The 19,765-nt window shown below is 37.8% G+C and overlaps 1 protein-coding gene across 1 annotated transcript in view; it reads right to left on the bottom strand.

Annotated features, from left to right (window-relative positions):
* Window positions 1–2,222: 2,222 nt before the first annotated feature.
* gfra1b (gdnf family receptor alpha 1b) overlaps window positions 2,223–19,765 on the bottom strand; it is a 31,815-nt gene continuing 14,272 nt past the window's right edge. Inside the window, exons 4-10 of the mRNA XM_033610665.2 lie at window positions 18,602–18,780; window positions 18,066–18,238; window positions 17,756–17,865; window positions 12,266–12,400; window positions 11,149–11,348; window positions 7,161–7,208; window positions 2,223–4,906 (exon numbers count right to left, since the gene is read on the bottom strand). Of these exons, the coding sequence (XP_033466556.1) occupies window positions 4,754–4,906; window positions 7,161–7,208; window positions 11,149–11,348; window positions 12,266–12,400; window positions 17,756–17,865; window positions 18,066–18,238; window positions 18,602–18,780 (998 nt within the window). The 3' untranslated portion in view covers window positions 2,223–4,753. The remainder of the gene's footprint in view (window positions 4,907–7,160; window positions 7,209–11,148; window positions 11,349–12,265; window positions 12,401–17,755; window positions 17,866–18,065; window positions 18,239–18,601; window positions 18,781–19,765) is intronic.

Below are 19,765 nucleotides of genomic sequence, written 5' to 3'. Positions count from 1 at the left end.
TGAACTGTTTATCAGTGCTCTCTTTAATCTATGCCAAGGGTGAACATTTGGATTGAGTAGACCTGCAGTGGTTTTATAGTCGTGGGAGGGGGAGTCTCAAAACACTATCTCCCAGTCCTCAGGGCTTTATGGCAACAGAACAGTAAACCTGGCGAGCAATAATATTTATCATAGGTTTAATGACAACTATTCTTGTCTCGGGGCTTCAGTCAACTTTCTGTCGTGTGCGTTGCATTTTAAACACCTCAACAGTGAAACTGTAATGTCAGTCACATCTCTGATTGTAATAATACTACAATTAAATGAGGAGGTGCATGAGTTTGGAAATTTGAGTTGTGCTATGTTCTAATATCCATTTTTAGACATTAAAATAAGGTAAGAATGACTTTAATGAACATGCTCAAGGACATTAAACGAACAAAAATAAAAATGTCCTTTATAGATAATTTGTAGTAACTCTTAGACATTTAGGTAGCTAATACATAGGTAATACTGTCAGAAACTTTTCACAATTACTTTTTTTTCTATGTTAAAGAGAGCTGCAACAATTAATAGAATACTGGTTATTGATTGGTTGTCAACTAGCTAACTAATTTGATCATTGATTAATTGGTTTGAGTGATTTATCAAGAGAAAAAAAAGTCATAATTCTATGATTCCAGCTTTTTAAATTTGAGTATTTCCTGGTTTATTTGCTCCTTAGTGACATTAAACTGAATTATCTTTGTGGACAAAACAAGACATTAGAGGACGTCACCTTTTCTCTCACATTTTTCACCATTTTCTGACATTTCACAGACCAAACAATTAATTGATTAATCCAGACAAAAATTGACAGATTAATTGACAATGAAAATTCATCATCATGACATCATTACCTGCAGCCCTAGCATGAAAGACTCATGTGCTTGATTAATGTGTCGCATGCCAAAGTATAGATATATACCTTAATAAATAAAGCTGGTGATTTATAATGCAATATACATATAACCCAGAGTCTCAATACACTGAGACTCCGCCCTGCTTAAAAGATGTTTACACCAGGTGCTGCAAAAATAAGGCCAGGAGAATCATTAAAGATCCCAACCACCTGGATAACAGCCTTTTCTCCCTGCTGGGGTTAGGAAGAAAGTGCCTGTTACAGCAGGACGGCCCTGAGAGCTTCTACTCTTAGGCCACAAGAACCCTCAGACATATACTTATTATTATTATTACACTGTTTTAAATGTATAAATTAAAGTAACTGACAGAATGCATTTCAATGAAACTGTATTCTTATGATTTTGTGTGACAAATAAAAAACTGATTGACTTCCCCGTCCTATCTGTGGCTTTAAGCCCCAAGCTCATTTGCTTTTACATCTTTGAAAATGGCTCCCTAATTGGCCTATATACTTTCATTTCTAAAAGAAGACCTAATAATTTCAGCAGGGCACTCTAGTATGTTTCTCTAGTGTCAGCTGTGGACTGAGGGAACAGGTCGGCTATCATAACAGCACGGTTTTTAATATTTTTCTAACATCAATAAAGCTCTGCAGCACAGAGGAAGAAGCAATGTCAAGCTTTGACTACACACGCAATACAATAATAGTAGGATCAGTTCTTTGTTTGTGTTGGTCACTTTATGAAATTTGGTATTTTTTTTTTTACTCAAATAGTTTCCCAAAATGTTGAACAATGCCTCTAAAGTGCACAAGTTTTAAAAACACATTTGTATAATCCCATATTATTGGGATTTACAAGGATTTATTGGAAGTAATGTGCTAGAATCCCTCCAATCACTATTCTTCCCTCCCATATCAGTTCAAATGTCCAGTTGTCATTTCCATCTCATGCATAACATGAGGAGGATATTTTAGCCTTTTCGGTTCTGTGACACGTCTAATAAATCTTAGGCTCTCCCTCTAGGTCAAGTATTCCATCACTGTGCCAAAACAGGTGTGTCATATTCTTGGCGAGACCGACGTGTCCACCTCCCGTCCACTGAGCAGTCTGTCCTCTGCAGGCTATGTCCTTGTCCTCCTGTGTCACTCCGCACCGGGACTGATGTGATCTGACTGACAATGGCAGTCTGTCTGAGTGGTGCTGTCGTATAATCCTGCTTTACAAGAGTCCCTCCTGGTTGCTAAAAATACAGATAAACTAACATTGAAGGGGGAAATGAAGGATATGAGCCACAAACGAGATGTGTTATTTGTGATTGATTGTAGAAACCAGCATGAGTCACTGTTCACTTGTTTTATTTTATCTGTTTGGCAAACACTGAACAGATAACCAAAAGGTTTTTCATAGCTGCTTGTACACAAAAGTGGCCTCCTATATGAGATATCTTCGCGTTTATGGTGGTAGTAACTATTGGTCAAATTAAATAAGTGGTTATCAGGGCTCGAAATACCATATATAGTGCATGGTGACAACTCACGAGACTCACGCAGTTGACACTTTTCACATGCTCTCTTGCCACATGTCCATTTTCTCACGCAATGAAAAACGAATTAATTACATCGCAGTGCGAAAAGAGGGCACCAACAATGCACGGACAGACAAGACAGAGCAGCACGGCACAGCGCAACAGCAGCACCATGTAAAACTCGGTCAGCCCACCCGCTGCTTGGACTTTGATACGCATCTTTTTGTGCTGTTACGGACAAAGGATGAAAAAAGACTGGCATTACATCAAAAATGTATTATATTAGTCTAGTTTATTATGTGATGTCACAAATTAAATCCTAATTTGAAAAAGATATTTCTATGTTAGGTTTGTTGAGAAGTGTAATTTCTACAATCAATTGTATATTGCTGCACAGGGAAAATCAGCTCAAATGCCATAGTAACAAATTGAAAATGTCCACATTTTTAACTCTCAGAAAATAAATGAATATATTTCTTTCCATCAGAGTTTGTAATTCTTCATAGGATCCTTTCAGGATGTTAAATTTGTTGTTTTACAGTACAGTTTTTTAATCAATTTAAGGGAAAGTCAGCTCAAATTACATTCAAACAAGCTGACAATTTCCTCATATTTGAAGTGTCATAAAAAAGAAAATGTCACAGCGGTCGATGTTGGATCTCTTTTGAGAAAGAAGAACAAAAATACCAAATTTTGGTGCAGGAAAAAGAAAAAGAAAAACGGTGGATGTACAAAGAAAAAAGTATTTCGAGCCCCTCTTAATGTAGTATTCTGATCAAAACCTCTTTTGAACCTTTCAAAAATACCAACTGGAGCATCATTAGATGTTTACAGGAATCATACACTGAAGTGATTTTAACAGACACATTTGACATGTCAAGGATGTTTAAAAACAAGTTTTCAGTGTTGGTTGTCATTATGTTGTACATTCTTTCAATGTCTTTGTTAATTAGTGTGTCATTAGATTTATAATAACCATGTAAATATTTTCATCTTGTCCCTCATGTGCACCAGCAGTAATTGCAATTTCTGTCTACTGGCTTTTGTCTTTTGGCATTTGCTCTACTAGTGGATATGTACACATTCTTTATTCGTCAAACCCCCGTCATTTGCCCTCCACCAGGAAACAATAAAGTGAAAAAAATCAAATCAAATAGGGTCAGTCTGAAGAATCTGAATCAAACCATCAAAACATATTCACTTTCAGCAGAACAGAAGAATAACATTACTTTGCTTGAACCATTAAAGACACTTTTGTAAATTCTTTATGTTCTTGTTGCTGTTACAGATAGTTTGATATTCCTCAAGAAAAATACTGTTTAAGATAACATTATTCACTTTGCAATCAAAATATAATCACACAATAGTCATATCTGCAACCACATGAGTAAAGAACCATACTCCGTCACATTTTATAAATCATAGCCACAATGGATGACGCTGAGATGCCTCAGTCACCAGATACTAACATAGACTCTCAAAAACATTACAGACAATATGTTACAAGCTAACAGCATCATACTGTAATAAGAGTGTACACTTTATGTATCTTATGTACAAAATGTTCTTTTAGAGGCGATGTGATAAAACCACAAACCACCATAACAATCAAATAAATCTACAAAACTGATCTATACCTAGTACCGAACATGTAGGAGAGAAAATCTTTACTTTCTTCTGGCTGATATGTCGTTGTCCTTTGAGGATACTCTGACAATATGCTGTGAGATTTTAAACGAGTTAAAATGTTTTATGAGTCATATTCCATACAGTGTGTCTGTGAAATGCGTTTGTTGTCCCTTGTGACATATCATAGCTCAGCAGTTGCATATCAACACTTAGTTTTCCTTTTCATGAACTAAAGCAAGTTTGCTGGCAGGACAAATTAAAGCCACAGTTATGCAGAGAATGATCCACTTTATCCCCCAAAACACTGTTCAGCACATTGGCAGTCCGTTCAGTCGAATGTGCACTGATTGCAACACATTCCAAAGAAGTGGATTTATTCACATGCTGCTTATCACAGGGTTTAATTCCAGAAAAAGAGTGTTCCTCAGTGTGAATCTGATTCTTGAAGTCACCAAATTGCCCCCACGAGGCATGGCAGGCAAATGAACTGATATCTCAGCAGCAGCTTCAGCAGGTCTGTTTTCAGCAGCAGTCAACATGGACTCCTCAGATATGTAATCCACTGTTTTCTGTGATTTCAGTGCTCTGTTTTTTGGTTTTTCCATTTCCATCTCAAGAAAAATGCATGTGTAACACTTTGGCAAATGTCTAAATCAAAATGGGTTGAATCACTTCTTGAGATAAGTGTGTTGATCCGTACAGCAGTCCTCAGATCCTACAAAAACTGGACACCTTTAGGCTGTAACACTATTGGTGTTAAAGCAACGGCAAGTGCGAGGAGCATACTTGAGGGGTCTAGGCAGGTGAATTCAGGTGCTGAGCTTCCAGGAATGGCATTTGAGTCTCTAGACTCATCCAGTTGATGGTTCTGAGGGAAAAGACCATAGTTTTAGTGTTACATTGAGTGGAAAGTTGAAAAACATGTTCTGAAATGGATTTTTGCTTTTTCTGTGGGCTTCACTATGAATCTGAGATATGAAAGATCACAATAAGTACCGCAACAGTTCGAGTAAAATCCCACAAAAAGGCAAATATAATGGTTTGTATGATATCTAACAAATATTGGCCCACAGATGGTGTCGCCATCTTACATACAGACGAAGGAACAGAACATCAGGCACAGCGAAAGTGAAACTTAACATGTCATTGTACTGGGTCTAAAAGTTTGCATTTATTCTACCTCTGTAGCAGCTACTCCACTCATCCATCGATGTGATCTGATTGGCTCTGATCGGATCAGCTAATAAATTATCCATAAACTAGTGCTGAGGGAAAAAAAAATTAATAAAGAGTTCCGCCTGTGCTGCATTTGTGGACCTGAATACACATTACTAGCGCATAATTACTTGGGTTATATAAGAATCACTGGCTCATGATTATGTGGGTTTTATATGTGTTACTGACCAATGATTACTTGGGTTATACGTGAATTACTGGCTCATGATTACTTGGGTTATATATGAATTACTGGCTCATACGTGGGTTATATACAAATTACTGGCTCATGATTACGTGGGTTATAGACGAAAACTAGTTTGTTGTTTTTCGTAGGTATAGACGAATTCGGCGAGCGACTTGTGTATGCCGCCATCTTGCAGCGGCGCCATTGCTGCGGTGACATGTGTCAGTCATCAATTCATTATGCTGTCATTGTGAACTGACTCTCTACAATGACAGCATCATGAATAGCTGGATTGATGATGTTAGACAGTGGCCTCCGGTAACTGATGAAGATATCTTAAATGAGTACCGATATTAATATAGAAATTAATCATTTGTTTGAGCGATAAGCAGGAAAAATTAGAGTAATAGGGAGATAATAAACACTGTGTAATATAACGTTAGCATACATTACGTGTGCTGACGTTAGCAAGCTAGCAGCGTGACATTTAATCATTATGGACAGGCTACGTGACTAAAAACAACAACATGTGTTTGTGTTTTGTTTTAGGTATTCAAGAATATTTTATTGATTGCCTGGCCTCCGATGACCAGAAAAACGGCAATTACAGGTCTCTGACTGAGGGTCAAAGTTACCTGAACTCCGGATGGGTCGAGCAAATTTTACACCACCTTTAAATGACCATCCCATCATATTGAAGGCGATCAATATTGATCGCCTTCAATATGATGTGACCCTCAGTCAGAGACCTGTAAAAGTTTTTCTGGTCATCGGAGGCCAGGCAATCAATAAAATATTCTTGAATACCTAAAACAAAACACAAACACGTGTTGTTGTTTTTAGTCACGTAGCCTGTCCATAATGATTAAATGTCACGCTGCTAGCTTGCTAATGTCAGCACACGTAATGTACGCTAACGTTATATTACACAGTGTTTAATGATACAGTCTATTATCTCCCTATTACTCTAATTTTTCCTGCTTATCGCTCAAACAAATGATTAATTTCTATATTAATATCGGTACTCATTTAAGATAACTTCATCAGTTACCGGAGGCCACTGTCTAACATCATCAATCCAGCTATTCATGATGCTGTCATTGTAGAGAGTCAGTTCACAATGACAGCATAATGAATTGATGACTGACACATGTCACCACAGCAATGGCGCCGCTGCAAGATGGCGGCATACACAAATCGCTCGCCGAATTCGTCTATATGTACGAACAGTGCATGAGAACAGCCTGCAGTTTATGTAGCTTGTAGCACTACATTCATAGCAACTTTTCTGATACCAATGGCCTCGAAAGTCAGGTCAGAAATAGTCTTTTATATTGGAAATATTTGAAAAGTTTTTACAGATGGCTGAGGTGGAAAACTTGGTGTAGCCAAATTTAATAAAATGTGCATTAATTTGCATTTTCTTTTGCCTATTTGGTTAAATTTGGTCAGCTGAGCCACATTTTGGAGGAAACTAGATTTGTTTTGTTGTTTGCATTTGTCAGCTGTTCAGAGACAGGAAAATGCAGTACAGAAATGCTAAATAGATATGTTTGCAGTACTACCATTTATGATTTAGGAGAATCCATATAAAGATATGTTATATATATCTTAGATCTTTAGATTTTGTTGACACTTTCAAATAGAAAAGCCTATAAATCTAGGGTTTGGGCTCTCAACGGAAACTTAAATAAAATGGTGAAAGTGTAAGAGTTCTTACCACACATTGAGAAGTATCTACTGTCAGGTTTGACACCAGCTTTTGGGCCTGAAAGAAGGAAAATAAGGAGAAGAAGGCAAAAAGATATTAACTTTCATTATTTTTTGAGTCTGTTTGCCTTTCTCTCAAGAGCACAAACTGGCTGAAGGTGGTGCAAAAACACTATAAAATTTACAGCAGACATTATCATTCATTTATCCAGCCTCAGTTTACTGGCATTGTCTTTGTCTGGAAGTTGAACTGTGGCTAAAGGAAGGGTAAAGTCTTCAAAGTACAACAAGGTCAAGCAAAAATCATTACCACAAGCCAAACTCCCACTGCCACAGCTGTGAAGTAAAATACACACAACAATAAGATTTATGATAATACTTTCAGTCCCCACCAATTCCCATAGTTTAGACCTACATGAACCTCTTTGTATAATCATCCTCCTCGAGCAAGAGGTGTAAGATTCAAGTGTGTGTGTTTGTGTAAAAGTTTGTCTGTGTGAGATGCCCCGTTTGTGCCAGCTCAAGGTTATGACAGCTTAATACATTAAAACTTTTCTGCTCCAAACCTTTTCAGCCACACATAAATATACCTGCACACATTTGCACACACACACAAATACACACTCACAGATACAGAGATGGAGTACAGAAAATGATAAAGTGACTCTGTGGTGGTTTGGGAACATAATAAACAGTCCACGCGTTGGTTCTTAAGTAGAAAGAATCATGTGAACCTGGATTCTGGAGAAGAGTGATTAATTGCTCTATAGGAGGTCTTTCCTCCTGGAGGATGTTTTTATGGGTGATAAATCATATTATCGCTATTAAAAGCCAATATGATAGATTGTCTCCCTTAAAGTATGTGATATCATCTCATTTAAAAATATAGCCCCATAGTATTTATCAGAAGAGAATAGCAGAGGTCTGAAGTGTGCTGGTGAAGCCAAACAGTCCCAAAGGAGCTGCAGCACCTACTGTAAAAGCACATTTAAGCAAAGCATTTAATTTATGATGTTAAATGTCAAAATCAGCACATTGAATTGATTTGCTACAAATGCATTAATGTTTCAAACTAATATTCCATTTGCATGTCATTATCTCAGACTGCTATGAGCATTTCTGGTAGCACTCTTTTTAAAGTAACATTGGAAAACTTTTTACATGAGGTCTCTGAGATTTGTGTGCTCATGCACAGGGTTAGACACATGGTGAATTAAATTAGGTAGAGCAAAGAAAAACGATTACGACCTTTGTAAATGACAATACACCACAAGGTCAGATAAGTAGTTAGCTGTTTTGGAGCTTTCAATCATATCACACAGTCTTCCTCCCCAGAAGGAGTTTGTTCAGGAATTGAAGATGTTGGTTTAAAATCTCAGATAAAAAATTCATTATTAACCTGGGAAGCAGAAGTTGGAAAAAAAAAATCACACCACAAAGTCCATTTCAGTCAGACAACCCACGTTTTAAATGTTGATTTTAACAGTGCAGTGACACAATGCAAAGATAGAGCTGGGGAGATTTTGCAGCTTAAATAGACCGCCAAATTGGGAGGGTGTGTTCCTTAGATGACATATAGGGAGTGACGTATGATGTGTTTGTATGAATCAGTGCAGCTTGAGCTGATTGCCTGAACTAGCTCGCAAGCGTCATCCATTTTGTTTTTCCACTGGAGCTGAAATTTGGACGTCTAAAATTGCAACGTATCAACATACAACGGTACATAGGGCATCAAATGAATTAGAATTCAACAAATTAGCCCTCCTACTGGTTAGGTTAGGTTAGGTAAGGTTTGGGAAAAGAATTATGGTTGGGCATCATCAGATTATGCACTTAGGGTAAAATTATGTAGGAAAAGAACCATGGTTGGGCATCATCAGGTTACGTACTTGAGGTAAAATTTTGTAGGAAAAGAATCATGGTTGGGCATCATCAGGTAACGTACTTAAGGTAAAATTATGTAGGAAAAGAATCATGGTTGGGTCCCATCATGTTGTGTACTTCACATAAAGTTACTTAGATTAGGTTTAAGAAAGCAAAGTAACGTAGGTTAGGTTTAGTAAAACACATTGTTGGGCATCATCATGTTACGTACTTCACATAAAATGTATGTAGGTTAAGTTTAGCAAAGTAAAGTTCTTGGGGAAAAGAATCATGGTTAGGTCCTGTCATGCTGTGTACTTACTGTAAAGTTATGTGGGTTAAGTATAGGAGAATAAAGTTATGTAGGACAGGTGTAGGAAAAGAATCATGGTTGGGCCTTGTCATGTCACATACTTAACCTAAAGGTATGTAAGTTAGGTTTAGGAGAGTAAAGTTACGTAGGTTAGGTTTAGGAAAGGAATCATGGTTGAGCCTTTTCATGTTACATACTTAACGTATAATTACATAGGTTAGGTTTAGGAAAAGAATCATGGGTGGGCCTTGTCATGTCACCTACTTAACGTAAAGTTACGTAGGTTAGGTTTAGGAGAGTAAAGTTACGTAGGATAGGTGTACGAAAAGAATCAATGTTACACATCATCTTGCGATGAACTTAAAGTAATGTTAAGTAAGGTTTAGGAAAGGAAACATGGTTGGTTGTTACGTTACGTACTTAACGTAAAATTCCGTACTTAATAGAACTTGAATGAGAACAACCTGACAACTGTGCAAACTGAATCTGCTGAGAAAAATCACATTGTATAATCACAAATTTCAGCACTGCTAGCAAACAGAGATTGTTTTGTCAGATACAGTTTTCCAAGGTCAGAAACAAACCTTCAACCTCTTCTTTGTAAAGCTTGTATTTTTATTGAGGCACTGTTAAAGCAACTCAGTTTACTACTAATTATGCTCGAATGCAGCATTTTTATTATTTAATCATGAGCATCTATGGTTGTTACAAAGCTAAAAGAGATTTAAGTAAACATAAAACTCATTCTGGGTGACAAAGATTTGGTACATCCTTACAATGATATTGTGTCCCTGCTTACAGACAGACACACACACAGACAGACACACTACCCCTGTGGGCCATTTCTGATGTTACTGTGGCAACCAATTAGCTTTGACATGACAGCTTTGGAAACTCTGACTCCACACTGACGTCTCATCTTTCTGCCCAGGAGGGGGGATTCTGTGCATGCCATCATAAAAACCATCGCTGATCCATCAAGGTGACAGAGCCAGAAGTCTGACGCTCAGACAGACGCTCCGAATAGATCACTACCTGGTGTTTAGGTCTCAATTTAGACTCAGGCACTTTCTCTCACAACTTTTGAGAGGTTTCTGATGCCTTGAGATTTTACAAGGACAAAAAGCCTGGAAATTAATCAAAACATTTGTCGTGGTGTGGAAGGATTTCATGTTTGTTCTTTGATTTTCCCTTAAAAACAGCAGTGCTTTCTTTTTAATTTTTATTTTATTTTATTTTTTTACATCCACTTACTGCAAAGGACGGCACTGAGATGAGTCATTATTATGATAATTGGAAGTAATTACCTTGCAATGTAGCTGTACCCTTTTATTTCGGCAAGGAATTTCTTACAAGACCAAAAAAGTTTCTCTGTCAATGAGATCAACAGAGGTACAAGCTGGCTGACAGTCATATCAAATTGAGTTGCTCAGTTACTTTTGAGACTTTTGCCACTTTTGTTTGTAAGCATATAGAAACTATGCAGCCGCATAAAATGTACCGCTAAGCTGACTAGAAAGGGCTAACAGAATGTTGCTTGTGTCTTCAGATTGGTTTGTGCTTTCGTTTTAGGTATTTTTGAGCCATAAATCTATTTTTATCTCTGCCCTCAGATCTCACAGAGACAGATTTAGGTGGTGACTTCTTCATATATTCAAAATTATTTAGTGATTCCACCTCCACTTCTCTCTCTTTTCCATTATTTTTTATGACATGCGGCTTTATTTTGAAATATAACATCAGTATTTTAGGTCAGAACAAAAGACGCAGCCTTAATTCAAACGCAGAAAATCTTATTTTACTTTACTTTTTGAAACCTTACCTGTAAGGTGCCACAGATGTGATATAATGAGTTGTCATCAAGATCCAGTTTGGTCATGTCTGTCAGCGCATTCAGTGCGTTACCGGTTCGGTCTTTACCCCTCCGAGTGATGCTTGGCTCTAGTACAGTCGGCTGAATTGGGGGCTGGGGTTGCCAAACTCCAACATCAGTACCATTGCCAAATGCTTGGATGGCATTACCTATGAGGATATAGTGTATTAATTAGTGGCATTCTTGATCCTGTACAAAATCTGTACTTAACTAGACAGTATATAATTAAATGTGACAGGGAAAATGAGAAAATATTCGGAAATATGCATCTAGTATCATTACTTTGTGACAGCAGTGCCAACAATAAAACCACTTAAAAACGGGGTGTGGGGGTGTGAGAGTGGGGGTGTCTTCTGTCCTTGCCTTGGAAATAAGTACAAGTGGCAGGGCCCAAAACATTTTGTTCATGTCCAACTAAAAACCACTTATAATTGATACTTCAGATAATTGTGTCGGAAAAAGAAACTTCTTGACCTTTCTCAAGAACCTTTTTAAAAGCAGTGTCTGCCTAATGGCTATGATTCATAATCATGAACTTCATAACCACCTGAAATAAGAAAACTTCTAAAATGATTTACATTATGTAATTTTCTCATAGTTAATTTGACATTTAATCTAAGATACCTTTCCATGAGCAAAATAAAATGTGGGCAAAGAACTCCTTTTTGTACATCTAGTCTTAATCATAGTGAAAACCGGCTGGGTGTGAGTTATTGTCAGAGTAATTTAGGACATTGCAATTCAGTAAAATTGCTCTGTTATATTCTTATGTTTAAATGTGGAAATGCCACTGAATGCCACTCATCTTGCATATGAGTGAAACAACAAAATAAATGCTCAAGAAGTTATTGCTTATATAACAGGCAAAGTGATAGAAGTTGTATTTAAAAGGCCAACACCTGATAGATAATCATGTATTCTTTCAGTTTCCAGTCATTGTCTCCCAGTTAACAGTTTCATAAGACCAATTCAAATCTAGACTATACAAATGATTACTCTGGCCTTATGCAGGGAAGAATAGTGCAAGGTTGGAAGGAAACGTTATTTCTACAGTACAAAAACTCACGTAGACATCGATTGCTGGTGAAAAACTCCGCAAATCTATCACAGTCCGGCTTGCTGTTCCCGCTGCTGCCGCAGTCGCACCACGGTGACAGGCTAATACCAAGTGATCGCACATAATTGGGTGTCATCACAGTACCTGCAGCATAAAAGAGGAGAAAACTATTGTTAGCCACTGTACCTGTGAACTCATTATCATCCCTGAGACCCTCTGTTAACAGGCTGGTTTTTGTTTTATGTTGAAATTTGAATGGACAGGTCAGCAAATGAGAGCAAGCTTATCCAATATTATAGCTTTTACTTCCAGAATTGCATTGGATTGCAGGGTACCTCATTGTAGCTGTGTTATGATGCATAACTATAATTCTGTTTACAAAGGCTTCAACCTTTTAAATACGGTTATGCTGGCAGAATGGGTGGAACCCATCAACTCTGCCCTCTGCCTCGACACTGACACAACAACCTGCTGCAGATTATAAGCCTCACTGACTTGTACTGGATCCCCATTATTATGTGGCATGGCCTGTTCAACAACATGCACATTATTCAGAGACATGCTTGACCGATAGAAGTTTTTCAATGGATGATGCTGATGTTGAGAGAGCAGAGGGGCTGATATATAATGCTGATATCATGTTGTTGTTGGTTTTAGTGATAATAATAACAAATAAGACACAAAATTGCTGGACTTCTGCACTCTGTCTACAGTGCACCTTTTTAAAAATTAAAAACTGTATCAACCAAATAAATGTCCAGAAGAAAAAAAAAAAAAGAATAAAGATAACAATATGGTTTGCACACTGAAACGTACCACAATGAAGTCCTACTCTACATGTATTCTCATGACAATTAGGCTAAAATATTTGGTTGTTCTTCGAGACTCGTGGACATGAGAGGTAGAAAAAGGGAGGGGGCGGTCTTAGGGCGACTTAGTGATTGTCTGTCACTCATGTTTGCTTTGTACTGTCAGTGACCAAATCACTGAATCATCCAGTGAGTGAGTGTATCTCTGTGAATGAATCACATTCACTCCCAACTGTCTGAAAGCTCGACTTAACTAACTGAGAAATTAACGGATCGTTTTTGGACATTTTCTGTTATTGGCCTCGTTAGTGCTGGCATCAGCCAATGCCGATTATGCCAAAATGGCATTAACTGCCCAGATTTATTGGCCAACTGGTTAATTGGTCTCCCACTAATTCAAAGACGCACTCATGTCAACAAAGGTGGCAGACTGCAGTTGTGGAGATTGTTATTCTGTGTTGTTTTAGGGCTGCTGTTGCTTATCGCCAATTGGGAGTCAAAAGTGGTGATTTGATGTAACTGAAGGAAACTGTTGCCCTTTTATAGGCTCATACTTATTAGCTGTGCAAGTACATGCAAATTTCTGCATGCGCAGACAGAGATGAGTGGTTAAGCCAGGGGGAGCCATTAAAGGGAGTAACCTGTGTGAAGCAGAATGTGAATGGCGTACATTAAAATGTCTGCCTATTGAGTTTGCAATTGGTCACTGTTGCCCTGCCATCAAATGTCACTACTAGAACTCAGTGGGACAAAATTTTTCCTTTCTACGTAATGCAAACTGCTGATGGAAGAAAGACTGACCAAAGAGAAATAAGCACTACTTCCGCACAGCACTATAATGTCCGAATTGTATCATTATGTAGACCCTATGGATTTGCAGTTTATCAACTTTGATCTCAGCTGCCTTCCTATTTGATCTGGTGCCCGAATCTCTACAAGGGGGAATACATTAAGATCAAGTTAGGTGGCTTGCTAGTCAGCACACTGTACCAGCCTACAAAGAAGCAATGCCTGCGCAACAATTTAATCCATAATAAAATGCCATCACATGTAGTCTGTGTTGTCATGTGACAATTGTGTGCTCATCCCAGTGTTTCACAGACCAAAGCTGTACACTGCCTATGTTTAAGTGCACAAAATATTCCATTATTTGCCCTTACTATTCCAATAAAGACAGTATTCCTACTAAGCTGCTTACATGGCTAATAAAAATGATGATTACACTAATAAGACTGTTTACAGACATGAAAAGTCAGATTAACGTGTCCTGACATGTCGTTTATCACGTCAAAATATGAAAAAGTGGAATAGCTTGAGTCGCTTGTGCCATTTTGCTTCTTTCCTTAAAAATAGGATTTTTTCCATAGAAGTTTTCCACTGATGTCTGACTTGTTAGTGTGCGAACACAGCCTTCCTCTTTAATTTCTTCAGCCACCTTCTTGAAAAGGTCAGCGTTGTGATATCTGTGCATATCCAAAAAAATAGTTGATATTAGGGATGCCGATGCTGATGTTTTTATACTTTTTTAAATTTTGTGTTTGTTAATTATCCCCCCCTTTTGTGTCGGGAAACAAAGAAATTTACACTTGAAAGAAATAACTTTTTAAAAGTAATTGAGCCCTCCATTACACCATTTTTGAATGAGCATAAATTAAATCATACAAATTTAGGAAACAACCTTTCAATTAACCTTTCACATAAAAAACCCGTAATTAAACCTCAAAAGCCTTTTCACTATGTCTAATTTATATCATAATTCTCTCTCAAATATCTTTTTTTATATTGTTGAAAAACATGAGCAAATTTCTCCTTTAAAAAACTGTATTTATTCAGGTTTCTTTCTTAAAACTACACAATATGATTACATTCAACACATCATGAAAACGTGATAAATTACCAGCGCCCTTTACTCATTTTTACCAAAAAGGGCTTGAACGCATCACAGTGTAACTCAATGCAACCTCTTGAGCCTTCTAGTTTTGGCCACTGGCTGCTTAGAGCTAATGTTAACTAACTAGCTCTCCTCCTGCCGATCTTAACACAGATTCATTGTTCACAGTGAAGCATTACCAGGAAAACAATCCTCTGATGCGACGATAGTGAGTTTACTGTCCTTTTGCCCTTAAGGCATATCAGGGAAGATCTCTGTTCATCCCAAACACATTTTCTATTGTACCTGGGAGGACTGGATGCTGGCTAATACTAACCATCTTATCACACAATGGTGATATCACAAAACTCATTTGCCAAACAGTCATTGTGTTCTTCTTACACCTGCTCATTAATTTAAGTGTGTGGCCATTTGTTCTGAGCCCTGACTTTTAGCCTTCGCAAATTTGATGTGACACAACAGAAAACAAGGCCACTGCCATCGGTGAATGTCATCTTATTTGCCGATAGACTGATGGCAGTCAACAAGGCAAATGTTGGCTGATACTGATGTTCAGCCGATAAATCGGTGCATCCCCAGTTTCTTTCATGATGTTTAAAAGGTGTGTTTCTATGTTAGACCAGAAATGTGGGCTTTTTCTTTGCATGCATCTCTACCCCAGCCTTCTAATAGTGCATTTAACCCTATGGCCCCAATGACGCATAGTGCGTCCAAATTCACACCTGTTCTTCTCTATTGATTTTCTCCGCGACCGTGCGTCATAGCGAGAAGCCACGCATATCACGTGAAACAGCGGAATCGTAACTTTGTCACTTGTCGGTAGTCCAATGTTTTCACAGCGAAAAAAAATTATAAAGTTACACTAAAATGATGTATAACAGAGCTTTCATACAGCTTTGCACACACATTACTCTTGGATGGATTACTCGCGAATGCAGGGTCGCACAGAAATGCCACACATATCACATGAAAGCGCAGGAGCACACATCATTGTGCTGTCATCCCATCACGCTATAAATCTAGATCAATTGTCTACAAAATAAAAACCTGACGAATTTCTTTACAATCCATCTTGTTATCAGTCACTTCATATAGTGAGGAATATAGTATCTTACCACGTCTCAGGCTTAAATGTGTTTCTCCCTGTCTATCCACATTTGTAGTCCAGCTTTCAAGATGCAAATATCTCCATATTGTCCAGTTGACACTCCATCAAACTTTGTATGACACGACCAGCCACTTCACCTTTGCGCATCCAGACAACTGTAGCCTAATTATGCGTGCATGACAGGGCCGTAGTCACCATATACATTGAGGGGGACATGTGTCCCCCCCCAATGCCCAAAATGCCCCCCCAATATATAACTGAAAAACAACAACAAACTTTGTTTACTGCAAACAAAGTGGCAAATATTATTTGGAGGATATCATTGCACTGACTATTTTTCTATTATCTTAGAGGTAAATATTGCATGTTTCTTTCAGATAAAACACATTTTTGACTTGTGAATGAGTCAATGGAATTTCTTGCAATAATGAAAAAATACTGGCAATCATGTCCGCCTGGCACAAACCACATGTTTTGGACAGCTGTGAAGTGACAGAATGTCCCAGCATCATGGTTCTTATATTGCCAAATTTCAGAGAGTCTCCCCTCTTCATATATGGTAGAATATGTATTCTTCCAACTTGCTATGCTGAGATACATGTACAAATGTAAGAATTTAGACACACAAATTTGTTTTTTTCATTGATATAAAAATTAATATAAAATACAGGCACATAGAAGGACATGAAATGATGGCAAATCTGGTTAGCCCAGATTGTCCTGAAAAAAAAACAAGATATAGCATGTGTTTGTAGCCTTTATAATGACTGTGATATGAGCTTAAAAGTAAAGGCAGTAAAAATACCCCAAAAACGCCTAGGGCCCATAGGGTTAATTTGCACAGGTAAGTCAGAATATCTGAGTTCCCAGTCGGAGGTTCCAACTGGAAAGCCTTATTTTTGAGGAACTGGTTGGCTAGTTGGTGTGTGTACAAAATATAGAGCTGTCTGGAAACAGACAAGAGGCTGTGTGTCACAAACAAATTCTGAATACACTGTATATATGTCCAAAGAATACTCCTAAAAGCTGAATTATACTGGCATGTCTCACATGTTTTATTATTAAATGCTACATTCAGAATAATGCCTCATTAAGAATATCTAAATGGAAATTTGCTGTTTACATGAACCATATCAAATTCAGAATATTGTCATGTTCAGAATAAAAGTGAAATATTTGTGTGCATGTAAACATAGTCAGGGACAGCAACATGGTAAAATTTCCCCACTGTACTTTGAGCTTCAAAAAAAAAAAAAACACTGTTCTGTGCACCTGTATTAGAAAAAAACAATCACCTGTCCACAATTTAAATGGGTTTCTGTTATCTTTTGGTTTAGGAAAAACAAAATCTGATCAATTCTAATTCCCCTGCTGATAAAGAGGGAAACATAGAAACAAGTTTGTTAGCCAAACGATTGAATAACAAATAATGTTTATGAGCTCAACAACTGGCATGAATTTAATTCTATTGATCTCTTGTGAGCTTTTTCTACCAGGACGTTTTCTCATTTACTTTCCTTACAGCAAGTTCATTTGAATAGATTTCACACATTGTTGAGCAACAACACAGGCACATAACAGATCTTAAGAAACACCATCGGTAGTCCAGCTTCAGGTCCAGGTGCCAGTCTAGCATTATAATTTATCGAGCAAATTCTGAAGCCAATTTTAAGATGCTGCAGAGAACTCACCGATGAGACCTGAGTAAGACAACAGACAGTCAGCGTAGCTCTCCCTCAGACAGCCCGATATGGAGCGAGCTTCTGGCTGACAGTTGCTGATGAAGTCTGCCAGCCTTGACCTAAAAAACAATGGAGATGCAAATTATGGATGCTAATTCCCTCATGATGTTATCAGATATCAGGTTTATATTAGGCTAAGTGCTTTGGCCTATTTATCAGCAATGTTTCCATAATTTCAAGTAGCAAAAACAGACACTAGTATGAAAAACTTTAGGATGCATATTTGGAGAAGTGATGAAGTCGGTCTGTGCCTTGTTACCTGCAGATGTAGTTGGTCTTGCATGTGTTCTGAAGAGACAGACAGTTAGGTTTGTCTTTATCCTCATAGGAGCAGACGGGTACAATAGTTTGTCGTCGGCGTTCTGCACATGCTGTCTGATCCCCAGCAGGACAGGAGCAAAACAGCATCCCGTAGCTGTATTTAGTTGGAACCTTTATTTTGAAAAAGAAAAGAAAAAGAGATGTTCATTGATATCTGCAAAACTGTCCTCTTCCTTGCTGTCTAAAAAAACATCTTCAACTTCCTGTACCTTGTAGTTAAATAGTGAAAAATGTGAACTTTAAGACTTCAGTTAGATTATGGCTGCCTCCCAAAATAGCAGCTTTTAGTAGAGTTAAGTCTTATCATAAGTAACTGAGACTATACTGAGATTGAATTCAAAGTCAGCTTCGTGTGAAACTGCACCTAAAATAGCATTGTTCCTTTGACATTTGACATTTAGTTAGGATATTGACTACAAATTCAAACACACAAAGAGGCTGCAAATAGCTCTCAGAATTAACATGCTTAATTACCTTGTCAAAGAACTGTCGCAGGGCCTTGTGGCATTTGCGCTTGTTGCAGACCTCAGAAGCAGACACCCTGCTAGTACAGGGGTTGATGTAAGCCGAGCGGTACTTCTTACATGTGTCATTCAGGTTACAGGCCTTGGCAGCATTCAGACAGTTGTTCTCCTTTGTAGATGCAGGCTCAACTAAAAAGAGGAGAGAGGCATCATGTCCTTACGTAAGAATTATTGCTTTCAGGTTACATTGTTGTTTACGCCTCATAAACAATCAGTGCTTGATGAACTTTATGAAGACGATGAACATGGTTGTGAGTGAATTAGATGAGAGGATAAAGTGCCGCTAAAAGATGGAGAGGAATGTAGAGAATTATTTGCGAGGCAATTTTCATGAAAAAGAGAGAGAAAGGCGTCCTGAGTAAATATTGTGCAGAGCAATTTGTTGAAGGAATGTTAAACTCATAAATGAATCCTCTTTACTACCATCATTTTCTGTATGTAATACTTACTTCTAGGTGGGTCCTTGACAGTTTAATTACAATGCACCTGAGAAATTGCACATCTTAGTTTCTATAAGTACCTCTTAGGTGCATTGGAAAATACACTCTGCTGGGAGATGATGGGAAGTAACTATTCATCTCAGAGCCAGAGCTGGAGTCATAGCCAGAGCGTAGCTTCATGCAGTGTACAAAGAATGTCCCCTAGATTATTTTCTGTTATGTTTTGAATAGGGTTGCACTGATTGCGAAATTCTGGGCCAATACTGATGTCTCCAGTAACAATTTGGCCGATACCAATGCCTTTCAGCCTCATTACACTATATTTGTAACACAAATCAACCATCCAAATTTATGAAACAACCTTCAATATAACCTTCTTTTACATGAAAACATAAATAACTGCTTTCAAAGCCCCTTTTTTTTTAAATTTTTTTTTACAAGATTATATTTGAACACACATAATAATGTTATAGTTTACTATCGCCCAGTACTTTTTTATTGAGTTGAGCTGAATGCATCAGACTGTAACCCAATGCAACCTCTGTACGCTGTTAGTTCAGGCCACCAGTTGCTAACAGCTAACATTAACCAGTTCTCCGCCTACTGATTTTAACACTGATTAGTTGTCAACAAAGTGTCAGTAGTGAATTTATTACGTTCTTTTGTCCTGAAGA

This window comes from Epinephelus lanceolatus, chromosome 21, assembly GCF_041903045.1.
Source record: "Epinephelus lanceolatus isolate andai-2023 chromosome 21, ASM4190304v1, whole genome shotgun sequence".
Taxonomy (NCBI): domain Eukaryota; kingdom Metazoa; phylum Chordata; class Actinopteri; order Perciformes; family Serranidae; genus Epinephelus; species Epinephelus lanceolatus.
Note: the sequence above shows the minus strand (reverse complement) of the source record. Positions and strands in the feature narration are given on the sequence as shown.